The sequence below is a fragment of the Lipotes vexillifer genome, unplaced genomic scaffold (genome assembly GCF_000442215.2).
Source record: "Lipotes vexillifer unplaced genomic scaffold, Lipotes_vexillifer_v1.1 scaffold625, whole genome shotgun sequence".
Taxonomy (NCBI): Eukaryota; Metazoa; Chordata; class Mammalia; order Artiodactyla; family Lipotidae; genus Lipotes; species Lipotes vexillifer.
In genome coordinates this window covers 202,415-215,313 of record NW_006771655.1, presented here as the reverse complement: position 1 = coordinate 215,313, position 12,899 = coordinate 202,415, and the positions used below count along the sequence as shown (strand labels likewise).

The window sequence follows — 12,899 nt, the reverse complement described above, 5'->3', positions numbered from 1 at the left end:
GGGCCGGGGCTGCTGAGCCTGCGCGTCCGGAGCCTGTGCTCCTCAACGGGAGAGGCCACAACAGTGAGAGGCTCATGTACCACACACACACACACACACACACACACACACACACACACACACAAAGTTATGCTGACACTATACTGTACAATTAAGTGTACAATGGCATTATGTCTACAAAATGCACATACCTTAATTACAACTTTTCTTCTTTTTGCAGTACGCGGGCCTCTCACCGTTGTGGCCTCTCCCGCTGCAGAGCAGAGGTTCCGGACGAACAGGCTCAGCGGCCATGGCTCACGGGCCCAGCCGCTCCGCGGCATGTGGGGTCCTCCCAGACCGGGGTACAAGCCTGTGTCCCCTGCATCGGCAGGCGGACTCTCAACCACTGCGCCACCAGGGAAGCCCCTTAATTAAAAACTACTTTATTGGTCTAACCATCACCTGAGCCTTCAGCGAGTCATAATCTTTCTGCAATAGTAACATCAAAGATCACTGATCACCATAACAAATATAATAATAATGAAGCAGTTTGAAACACTGCAAGAATTACCAAAATGTGCCACAGAGACACAAAGTGAGCAAATGCTGTTGGAAAAACAGCAACAACAGACTTGCTCAATGCAGGGTAGACATAAACCTTCCATTTGTAAAAAAAAAAAAAAAAAAAAAAAAAAAGATGCAGTATCTGTGAAGGGCAATAAAATGAGGTATGCCTGTACAAAAATAAAAACAATTTCTGTACAGTTGAGGGGAAGCAAAAATAAATGTTTTATTCATACTGGCATTTCAGTTTAATGCATGCATATTTTTACCTTTCCCTATTTTGGGTGGATATCTATCTCCCTTTTAAGTAACGACTGCAAACAACAGCAGAGATGGTATTTATTTGACTTTTATTAGGGAAGGCAGGGTGGGAAGAGGTAAGCAATATTTGCCTTTCTTTGCTTTTATTCTTCTTGGAAACACACAAACGCACACCCTTAAATGGAAGACCTAGCTTCTCAAACACAATGTTTGATGTGTTAAGATGTCAAGTAAGGAAGTGTGTGTAGTTATCAACCAAAATCTTTCAAGGATTGAGAAGCCTATGATGAACAGACTCACTACGCTGTTTACTGTGGAGAATTTTAAAAAGTGGAAAAAAAATATTAAGACAAAAACAGAGTTAAATCCTGAAACCTCGCTGCTACAGTGCCAGCTCTACTCAGTGCTTGTTGGGAGGACGGCTCACAGAGATGGCCTTTCAGATCCACTCTGGACTGTTTGGGGGCGGTAGGGAGGCCCCCCTTTGGGTTCTCAGCTCCACCATTTTACCTCAGTGTCCACTTCATAGGGTGGCCATGGGGACCTACAGGAGCCTAGGGTCCTGCAAGGCACCCTTCCTGACACACCTGCACGCCACAGCAGCCTGAGGTCTTAAGCTGTTCAGCCACAGCCCTCGGGCTCGGAAGGAAGTGACTCACCTTGAGAGAAGCAGGGGCAGCTGAAATGCCTGAGAAGGAATTCCCACCCCACCCCACTTCTTTTCTGGACTTGCATTATGCAGCATGGACTTCCACGCCAGTAAAGGAGCCCTCATTTGGGGACTTAAAAATCCTTTTGTTACCCAGACATTTGGTTCTTCTCAACGTTGCTTCCTGAATAAAGGTCCTTCCTGATAATGAGAACAAGAGGCTCAAGCTTCATTCATATCTAGATAAATGTAAAGGCCTGTGTTCAGCACACGAGTCAGCTGACTGGCTGGGCCTCAAATTATAGTGCTGCTAATAAGTGCCAACCGTCCACTGTCACAGCTGGAGCTGCCCTGGCACTGACAGCTGGTCTAGGCTCATTTACATTCTCTTCACGCAGCCATTGAGCTACTTTAGGCGGCTGCAGATGCCTGTTTTTAGCAACAAACTGGTTCACTGCAGATGTGAATTTTGGTTATATTTTACTGCTGCAGAGTCAATAACACTGAATGCTACCAAGGATAGGATGGTGCCTGGGAAGCATAAAAAAGATGAGTAGAGAAGAAAGCTGGCAGGTGGGAAAGAACATAAAAACAAATATAAGTGACACTGGGAAAAGATGAGTGGTTACATAGTTACTTCACATTCTCCACTAAAAGACACCAAACTAGGCATTCTTCACAGTTACTCTGATTACAGTCTTACCACCCGATGGTCTCCCTAATAGCACTTGCTTCGTGAGTATTCTTAAAGCTCCGCCTTGTGGTCCTGGTTACCTTTCGGGAAAGCTCTACTTACATATCTCTGAGTTTATGGAGCAAAGTTATGGTTCTAGACAGTTAGAAAGAGACCCAACAGGGAAGCTTCTGACCCTAAAAGGTATTCCAGAAGTATCACTTTCAAATCTCTTTTTAATCTAACACCCTGCAGTCCCACACCAAACCCATCCAATCCACTCCTAAAAGCAGCACATGGAAAGCAAACTGATGAATCCTTTATCTGAGAGCACACAGGACCTCCCGAGGGCCTTGACAAAGGCATTTCATCATATCAATGTAACAAAGACTCCTCCCCGCCCCATTTCATCAAAGATACAGTGTCTTACTAACTCTTCAGGGATTTCAGGGGAATGATTCCAGGCATTCAAGCCCGTCTCCAGATAATGCATTAATATAAATGCCTCAGCTCAGAGTGACAAGTTCCCGGAAATGTAACTGGAGTTTAGATTACTGGCAGTGACACTGCAATAAGGAAGCAGAAGCCCTTAGTCTCACAAAGGCCCAAATTAGCTTGTGGCTCATTTCTTGAAGATGAGGAATCCTCAAGGATTAACAGTTGGTTTAGCCATGTAGCTGAAGAGAAAGAATGTCATAAGGAGAATGTGTACAAGTGAAAAAGGTAAAAGCATATGTCCTAAAAACAATGACTCTTTGATGTTAAACTCTGAATGCAAAGAGTGGTTTGCTTTGGTACTAAACCTAAAAGAATTCTGTCAATTCTGCTTACAGGACAGTGTTTTGCTGACACACATGCTTTTGAAATGCCCAAGAGAAAACCTTTCTTCATGGAGTGTTAGTGCCACCTTGTGGCAAATCTTTCCATAGCTCCTAATAAGGATCAAACGTTTTACTTTTTTGTTTGTTTGTTTTTTTTGTTTTTGTTTTTTGTTTTTTTTTTGCAATACGTGGGCCTCTCACCGTCGCGGCCTCTCCCCTTGCCGGACGCGCAAGCTCAAAGGCCATGGCTCCGCGGAATGTGGGATCCTCCCGGACCGGGGCACGAACCCCTATCCCCTGCATCGGCAGGGGGACTCTCAACCACTGCGCCACCAGGGAGGCCCAAACGTTTTACTTTTAAGTTCTCCCTTGTTTTCAAAGGACAGCTGGGAACTTCTCAGTAACCATTAACCGGCTGTCACTGCCTCAGGTCCCATGAGACAGTTTTCCCTTTATTTCTCACAGTGGGCCAAACACTGCAGATCTTACCCTAATGGTAGAAAGCAAGTCTAGAACATGAATGCTATTTTCTGCAAGTGAGGGTCAGGTTCTGAAGCACACGGTGATCTATAACACTTTATGATGCATTCTCTTCACTGTAAAACACTACTAAGGGACATAAAAAAGTGTGAAACACTGGAAAGACTTATTTTGAACTTTGATAGCAGGACTCAACATTTTAAAGGTAATACTTTCCTTATAAACTCACCTATAAATTTGATAAGACTCTAATGCAAATGCTGCCAGCATCCTTAGGTGCCAGCATTCTCTAACTCCTGTGACCTAACTCCTAGAGGGCCTCACCCCAACCCCCAACCCCCCTGAGTTCCCTGCATTCTGCCCTCTGCCTTCCCCCAGGACTCCTGCCTTTCAATGCTTCTTATTCCTGACTCCAAAATCTTTCTGCAACCCATCTCTCTCCTGTGTTCCTGACCCTAGTCACGTCCCAAATAATTACCGGGCACCTGATATGTGCCAGGCACTGGGGAAAAGTACGCTTACTGAATACGAGTACCTCCACCCTCAAAACGCAACATGTGCAACACAGAGTTGATCTTCTCTCCTGGAACCCTTTTCTATTCTATTTCCAATTTTGTGTGAATAGCATCATCACCCACTTAGTGGCTCAAACCAGAAAAGTGAGTCATCTGGGCTTCTCCCCACCCCCACAGTCAAAAATCTCTTTCTAAGCCTATCTCCCTACTATCTTTCCTTTTCTCCACCCCTATTGTCAGTTGTGGTTCTCATGATCTGTACCAGTCAGAATTATGCTCGGTTATGCTGTTGGAACAAACTCAAATTTCAGTAGCTCAAAACAAACTTACTTCTACATGTCTATTTTGGCAGAAAGAAAAGAGACAGTGAACCATATGCTCTTTCTTTTTTAAATTGTGGTAAGAAACACATAACACGAAATCTACCCTATTAATGCATTTTAAGTGTACAGTTCAGTACTGCTACCTATGTGTGCACTGCTGTGTAGCAGAGCTCTAAAACTTCTGTATCCTGTGTGACTGAACTTCTATGCCCATTGCACAGCAACTCCCCAGTCCTCCTCCCCTAGCAACCACAATTCTACTTTCCGCTTCTATGACTCTGACTACTTTAGATATGGCTTGTCAGTGGAATCATACTGTATTTGCCTTTTTGTGACTGGCTTATCTCACTTAGTATAATGCCCTCAAGGTTCATCCATGTTGTAGAATCTCCCTCTTTTTAAATACTGAATAATATTCCATTATATGGATGGACCATATTTTCTTTATCTACTGGATATTTAGGCTGTTTCCACATCTTGATTACAAATAATAATGCAATGAACATGGTAGCACAAATATTTCTTCAAGATCCTACCTTCAATTCCTTTGGATAAAAATCCAGAAGTGGGATTGCTAGATTGTATAGTAGTTTTATTTTTAATTTTTTGAGGACACTTCATACCATTTTCAATAGCAGCTGTACCATTTTACATTCCCACCAACATCCTGTAATGGTTTCAATTTCTCCATATCCTTGCTGACACCTGTTATTTTTTGCTTTTTTTTTTTTTGATAGTGGCCACCCTAAGAGACATGAGGTGATACCTCACTGTGGTTTTGATTTGCATTTCCCTGATGATTAGTTATATAGAGCACCTTTTCATACACTTGTTAGCCATTTGTATGTCTTCTTCACAGAAATGCCTAGTCAGGATCTTTGCCCATATTTGTTTTTTGTGTTGTTGCTGTTTGTTACTGAGGTATAGCAATTCCTTATATAGTATGGATATTAATGTCTTATCAGATAAATAGGTTGCAAATACTTTCTCCCATTCCAAAGGCTGCCTTTTCACTCTGTTGATTGTTTCCTTTGCTGCCCAGAAGCTTTTTAGTTTGATGCATTCCTATTTGTCTATTTTTGTTTTTGTTGTCTGTGCTTTTAGTGTCAGATTCAGGAAATTACTGCCAAGACTAACGTTAGGAAAATTTCCCCCTATGTTTTCTTTTAGGAATTTTATATGTTTCAGGTCATTTGTTTAAGTCTTTAATCCATTTTGAGTTGATTTTTGTACATGGTATAAGATAATGTCTAATTTCATTTTTTTTACATGTGGTTATCCAGTTTTCCCAGCAACACTTGTTGAAGAGACTATCCTATTGTGTAGTCCTGGCACCCTTGGCTATATATGCATGGATTTATTTCTGGGCTCTCTATTCTGTTTCACTGGTCTCTATGCCTGTCTTTATGCCAGTAACATACTGTTTGGATCACTGTGGCTTTGCAACATGCTTTGAAGTGTGGAAGTGTGAGGCCTCCAGCTTTGTTCTTCCTCAAGATTGTTTTGGCTACTGGGGTTCCATATGAATTTTAGGATTTTTTTTTCTGTTTCTGTAAAAAATGCCATTGGGATTTTCATAGTGAATGTACTGAATCTGTAGATGGCTTTGGATAGTATGACATTTTAATAACCAATCCATGCACATGGATGTCTTTCCACATACTTGTATCTCCTTTAATTTCCTTCAACAGTGTTTTGTGGTTTTCAGTGCATAAGTCTTTCACCTCGTTGGTTAAGTTTATTCCTAAGTACTTTATTCTTTTTGATTCTATTATAAATGGAACTGTTTTCTTAATTTCCTTTTTGGATTGTTTGTTGTTAACATATAAAAACTCAACTGATTTCTGTATGTTGATTTTGTATCCTGCAACCTTGCTGAATTTGTTAGTTGTAACAGGTTATTTTTTAAAAAATAACTTATTTATTTATTTTTGGCTGCATTGGGTTTTCACTGTTGCGCACGGGCTTTTACTAGTTGCGGTGAGCAGAGGCTACTCTTCGTTGCAGTGCGTGGGCTTCTCATTGCAGTGGCTTCTCCTGTTGCAGAGCACGGGCTCCAGGAGTGCGGGCTTCAGTAGTTCTGGCTTGTGGGCTCTAGAGCAAGGCTCAGCAGTTGTGGCGCATGGGCTTAGTTGCTCCACGATTATGTGGGATCTTCCTGGACCAGGGCTCAAACCCGTGACCCCTACACTGGCAGTATTCTGAACCACTGTGCCACCAGGGGAAGTCCCTTTTCCAATTTGAATGCCTTTTCTTTCTTTTTCTTGCTTATTACTCCAGCTAGGACTTCCAGTACTAACGTTGAACAGAAGTGGCAAAGGTGATCCTTGCCTTTTTCCTGATCTTAGTGGAGAAGTTTTAGTTTTTCACCAATGGCTGTAGGCTTTTTATACACGGCCTTTATTATGCTGAGGTAATTTCCTTCTACTCCTAGTTTGTTGAGTGTTTTTTATTATGAAAGGGTGTTGAATTTTGTCAAATGATTTTTCTGCATCAACTGAGATGATATAATTATCCTTCCGTTAATGTGGTCTATCACACTGATTGATTTTTGTAGAACCATCCTTCATTCCAGGGATAAATCCCATCTGGTCATGGTGTATAATCCTTTTAATGTGCTGTTGAATTTGGTTTGCTAGTTTAGGAGTTTTGCATCTCCATTTGTCAGGAACGTTGGCCTGCAGTTCTCTTGTGGTATCTCTGTCTGGCATTGGTAGTAGGATGATGCTGGCCTTATAAAATGTACACTTGAGAGGAATGTACATTCTGCTCCTGTTGGGTGGAATGTTTTGTATGTCTGTTAGGTCCATTTGGTTTATAGTGTTGCTCAAGTCCTTTGTTTCCTTACTGATTTTTTTTTTTAAAGAAGATGTTGGGGGTAGGAGTTTATTAATTAATTAATTTTTGCTGTGTTGCGTCTTCGTTTCTGCGTGAGGGCTTTCTCTAGTTGTGGCAAGCGGGGTCCACTCTTCATCATGGTGCGCGGGCCTCTCACTATGGCGGCCTCTGTTGTTGCAGAGCACAGGCTCCAGACACGCAGGCTCAGTAGTTGTGCCTCACGGGCCTGGTTGCTCCGCGCCATGTGGGATCCCCCCAGACCAGGGCTCGAACCCGTGTCCCCTGCATTAGCAGGCAGATTCTCAACCACTGCGCCACCAGGGAAGCCCCCTTACTGACTTTTTGTCTGCTTGTTCTATCTATGATTGAAAAATGGAGTAGTGAAATCTACAACCATTACTGAATTGCCTATTTCTCCCTTCAGATATGTCAATGTTTGTTTCATAAGTTTGGGTGCTCTGACGATGGATGCATATATATTTATCCCTGTTATATCTTCCTGGTTAATTGATCCTTTCAGCATTATATAATGTCCTTCTCTCTTATGACAGTTCTGACTTATAGACTATTTTGTATGACATAAGAATGGCCACCCTGGCTCTCTTTCAGTTATCATTTGCATGAAATATCTTTTTCCATGTTTTTGTTTCCAATGTGCGCCATTAAATTTCTTTTTAAAAATACAATTTAATTAATTATTTAATTAATTTTTGGCTGTGTTGGGTCCTTGCTCGCGAGTGGGCCCTCCCCAGCTGCGTAAGCAGGGGCCTCACCCCATCACGGTACACGTGCCTCTCACCGCAGTGGCCTCTTCGCTGCGGAGCATGGGGTCCAGGTGGGCAGGCCCCAGCAGCCGTGGCGCGTGGGCTCAGCAGCCGTGGCTTGCAGGTTCCACAGCGCAAGCTCAGCAGCCATGGCGCACAGGCCCAGCTGCCCTGCGGCATGTGGGGTCTTCCTGGACGAGGGATTGAACCCACGTCACCTGCATTGGCTGGCGGACCCTCAACCACTGCACCACCAGGGAAGTCCGCCATTAAATTTCAAGTGAGTCTTTTGTAGACAGTATATAGTTGGATTAAAAAATAAAAAATCCAGGGTTTCCCTGGTGGCGCAGTGGTTAGGAATCTGCCTGCCAGTGCAGGCGACACAGGTTTGAGACCTGGTCCAGGAAGATCTTACACGCCACAGAGCAACTAAGCCCGTGTGCCACAACTACTGAAGCCCGTGTGCCTAGAGCCCGCGCTCCACGAAAAGAGAAGCCACCACAATGAGAAGCCAGTGCACCACAACGAAGAGCAGCCCCCGCTCGCTGCAACTAGAGAAAGCCAGCACGCAGCAATGAAGACCCAACGCAGCCCAAAAAGAAAAAAACAAAACAAAAAACTCCACTCAGTCACTTTGTGTCTTTTGGTTGGAAATTTTAATCCATTTACATTTAAAGTAATTAATGACAGGGAAGAACTTACTACTGTAATTTTGTTGTTCTATGTCTTGTAGCTTTTTGGTCTCTTTTCCTCTTTTGCTGTCTTCCTTTGTGTTTCATTGAATTTCTCGTAGTGACATGCTTTGATTCCTTTCTTTTGTGTATATTTATAATAATCTATTTTCAGCTGATAACAACTGTGATCACATACAAAAACTCTACTCTTACCTCCCTTCCATTTCATGCTGTTGATGTTACAAATTATGTCTTTTTATATTGTGTATCCATAAACATATTTTATAGATTTTCCATACTTTTGTCTTTTAAGTTCTGTACCAGAGTTAAAAGTGATTATATACACACCTGTTACAGTATTCTGTTTGTCTACATATCCACCTTTACCAGTGAGCTTTATACTTTCATGTGCTTTTGTGTTTCTATCTAGCATCCTTTCATTTCAACTCAAATGACTTCCTTTAGCATTTCTTGTAGGGCAGGCCTAGTGGTGATGAACCCCCTAAGCTTTTGTTTATCTGGGAAGGTCTTAACTCCTCCCTCACTTAGTTATGCCAGATACAGTAGTCTTGACGGGCAGGGTTTTTTCTTTTACTTTTTTAGCACTATGAATATATCATCTTACTCTCTTCTGTCCTGTAAGGTTTCTGCTGAGATATGCTCTGAGAATCTTTCTTTTTAAATAAATTTACTTATTTTATTTATTTATTTTTGGCTGCATTGGGTCTGCGCACGGGCTTTCTCTAGTTGTGGCGAGCGGGGGCTACTCTGTTGCAGTACATGGGCTTCTCTTGTTGCAGAGCATGGGCTCTAGGCACGCAGGCTTCAATAGTTGTGGCTTGCAGGTTCTAGAGCGCAGGCTCAGTAGCTGTGGCGCATGGGCTTAGTTGCTCTGCAGCATGTGGGATCTTCCCGGATCAGGGCTCGAACCCATGTCTCCTGCGTTGGCAGGCAGGTTCTTAACCACCGTGCCACCAGGGAAGAGCCCTCCTCTGAGAATCTTATGGGAGACTCACTGTACATGATAAGTTGCTTTTCCCCTGCTGTTTAAAAAATTCTCTTTGTCTCTGACTTTTGACCATTTGATTATAAAATGTCTGGGTCCATCCTAATTGAGCATCTCATGATGATTATTTGGATTCTTTGTCAGGTAATTCACATACCTCCATTTCTTTAGGGACAGTTTCTGGATATTTATATTGTTCCTTTGGTTAGACCATGGTTCTTCTTGTGCCTTGTTACTTTGTCAGGATCTACACATGTGAAAAACAGCCATCTCTCCCAGTCTTTAGACTGGCCCTGTATGGGGAAAAACCTTTACCAATCAGTCGGGCTATAAATTATGGAGGACTCTCAAACCTCTTCTGCGGATGCACCTTCTCTGGACCTATGTGTGTAAATTCCCAATTCAGAGAGGTTTTGCTGGCTTTTTTTTTTTCAGGAGCTTGTAATCTCTTGCTCCCTCTGGTGTCCATCTACAGTACTGCAGGTTCTCTGGAGGGGCTGTAAGATGCCCAGCTCTTTTTGTTCTCAGTAGACCTCAGGCATCTAGAGTATGGTGGGTCTCATCAGTGCTCTGAGCTGGGCAAGAGAGAAACCAGTCCCTTGAAGAGCTCCCCCCTCCCCCACGAAAGCTAGAACATTGGGTATACGTCCCACCCTTCCTTTCTCCTGGAGGGAAACGCCACAGAGGCATAATGGCCTCTGTCTGCTACACTGTGGGTCCTTTGTAGCAGCAGTAAGCCTCTCAGCTCTTTCTTCCTCAGAAGCTTCCAGGCGTCGAGAGTGTGCAGGGTCCTGTCAGTGCTGTCGAGTGAGACGGAAGCAGCCCCCGGGCAGCACCCCAGGAAGCTGGGGCAGGGCGCGCACTGCAACTCTCCTCCTCCCTAGCCGGAAGCTGCGAACTGGGGGTTTTCTCCTGCTCTTTCCACACTAAGCCAAGGAAAGGGGCAGAGGTGAGGGAGCATATGCTAGTCCAAACCTCTGCCTTTGTCCTTGACGATCTGAAACCTGGTGCTCCCTCCTGTCGGTGCGTAGATTCAGGAAAGACATAAGCCAGCCCCTCGGGTAAGCCCTCTGAGAAGTCTGGATGTTAGACGTATGTTCTAGTCTGCTCTTTGCCTCCCCAAGCACAAGCGAGGAGTTAGGTGTCTCCTCCCATGTGTGCTATGTGTGCTGGGGGACGGGCTCTGCGGAGTGAGCTCCACTAATTTTCCTACAGGCCTCAATGCGGCTAACTGCCCTGTATGGAGTGCAGGAGCCTCGTAACTGGTTTCTAGATTTCTCACAAAGGAAACTCGTCCATGTATTGCTGAATCAGTGTTTCTGTGGGGGAAGGAGAATTTGGCGCTACCTATTCCACCACCTTGCTGACATCACCCCTAAGCATTTATTTTACCACTGTTTTTGCAAGCGACCTCTCACCCATACTCACATTTCATTGGCCAAAAGAAGCTACACGGCCCTCTCCAAGTTCAGCAGGGCAAGTATATTCCTCTCACGGACAGGAAGCAGAATATCTGAGTTTTCTGCCTAGCATCTTAAATGCCTCTAGGAGGCTTTTACTGATATCCCAGGCTGAATATTCTCAAAATACTCATGGGATGCTGTTTTAGACGCATAAGTACGCTGATACATTCCTGTAACTGTCTCTGGCATTCCAAATCATATATGAGCACTTTCATTGGCAAGGTCTAATCTGGAATCATACCAGGAAATATAATTCCTAGCTCAAACTAGCAACTCCTGGAGACTCCAGAGGGGGGTGACAGTGATGTGCATCTCTCACCTTGATTACTCAACAGCCAAACAGATCTCCCTGCTTTTTCACTCTCCCATCCTCCTGCCTCAGAATGGTGCTGAAGGCCTGCATGGCTCTGGCCCCTCCCAGCACGTAAGCCTTTCTCTTCACACTCCCAGCACGTCAGTGTCCAGGATACTGTTGCTCCTTGGACCTACAACATTCCACATCTTCACTTTCACTTTACTCCCACCCTTTTCTTCCCTTGGCTACCTCCCTTGCTCTCTGTATCTTAGTTCAGGCACTGCCTTCCCAGGCACTCTAGAGCTGAACACACTGGAAGCACACAGGACAGTCAGTGAGTCTGCTTTCTTAGTTCCAAGATTCCAGAGACTACTGAAACATTTGTTACAGCAACAGCCTGTGGTGGGGACAAATTACTAATGGATACATCAGTTGTAAGAAAATGTCCAGATTTTACACAGAAATGTTAATGCTGAAAACAAAATGAGTAAGGTTTTATTTAGTCTATCAGTGTAGTTTCTTCTTCCTTTTCCAATATCTACTTTCATTTCTTCACTCCCCAAAAGGCAGAGATATTGTAATATTCAACTCTGATCATTCTATTTTAGGAAAATGGCTTAAAACATACTTGTCTATGTGGATGCCAATATTATGTTCCTTAAAAACTCTTAAGTGGCTTATAAATGGTTGACAAATTTCAAGACATTCTTAGTTCACACGGAATAGGAGTCTAAAGGGAAGAGATTTTCAGCAGTAAGGCAACTAGACAGCTTTGGTCTCACCTGACGCAATCAGTCCTTATGTGAACAGCTGAGTGAATCATCTACCGCATGTGACAGAGATGCCACCATGACGCCCAATTCTTTAATCAAAGAAATACCACTTGGACTTTTCAAGTGGCAGGAAGTGTGTGCACGCTCATGTGCACACACAGAAAAGAAGTATTTGAGCACAAGAGGGTGGTGAAAGAGCAAGCAAGAAAAATACTGGCACAGTGGAATAAACACAGAACCCTTCACATTTTACACTGCAGTATCTGCCCTTTAGGCAGATGGCATAAAACAGGGATCCAGAGCTATGTGATTAAAAATCCGTAAGTGGCCCCCATCTCTGCAACGAAGTCAACCGCCATTCACAAAGAACCAATCTTCATTTGCTTTCATGAAAAGGAGAGCACTCAAATCCTCCTCATGGGTCAGCATGCAGACAACCAGCACATATCTGTGCCACAAAGGCAGTCCATAATACCGTAGTTCAAATATGAATCTAGAAAAAATATTTGCCTCCCTACCTTTCGGCAGCGAGGATTGGGACAACTGAACCTCTTCACATCACTGTCCAACAGAGCAGGAAAGCTGCAGGAGGGGCACCTAGAATCAAGACAGCAGAAGGAATATTATTCAGAATATTAAAGCCTGATTTGCTCCATGTGATTATTCATACTAAGATGGAGTTTTCAGCTGGACAGCCACACCTCCTTTTGCTCCTTAACTTTTCATTAAAACATGGACTGAGGCTCTGCTTTGTGCTGGCTCTCACCAGGAAATGCAGGTGCCATTCTGGGTTCTGCCTCAGTGCAAACCACTCAATA

At 43.7% G+C, this 12,899-nt stretch overlaps 1 protein-coding gene across 2 annotated transcripts in view; it reads right to left on the bottom strand.

The window, feature by feature from the left end:
- RNF216 (ring finger protein 216) overlaps positions 1-12,899 on the bottom strand; it is a 154,966-nt gene that overhangs the window by 84,521 nt on the left and 57,546 nt on the right. For both annotated transcript variants that reach the window (XM_007447076.1, XM_007447077.1), the window contains exon 12: positions 12,600-12,678. In XM_007447076.1, the coding sequence (XP_007447138.1) occupies positions 12,600-12,678 (79 nt within the window). The remainder of the gene's footprint in view (positions 1-12,599; positions 12,679-12,899) is intronic.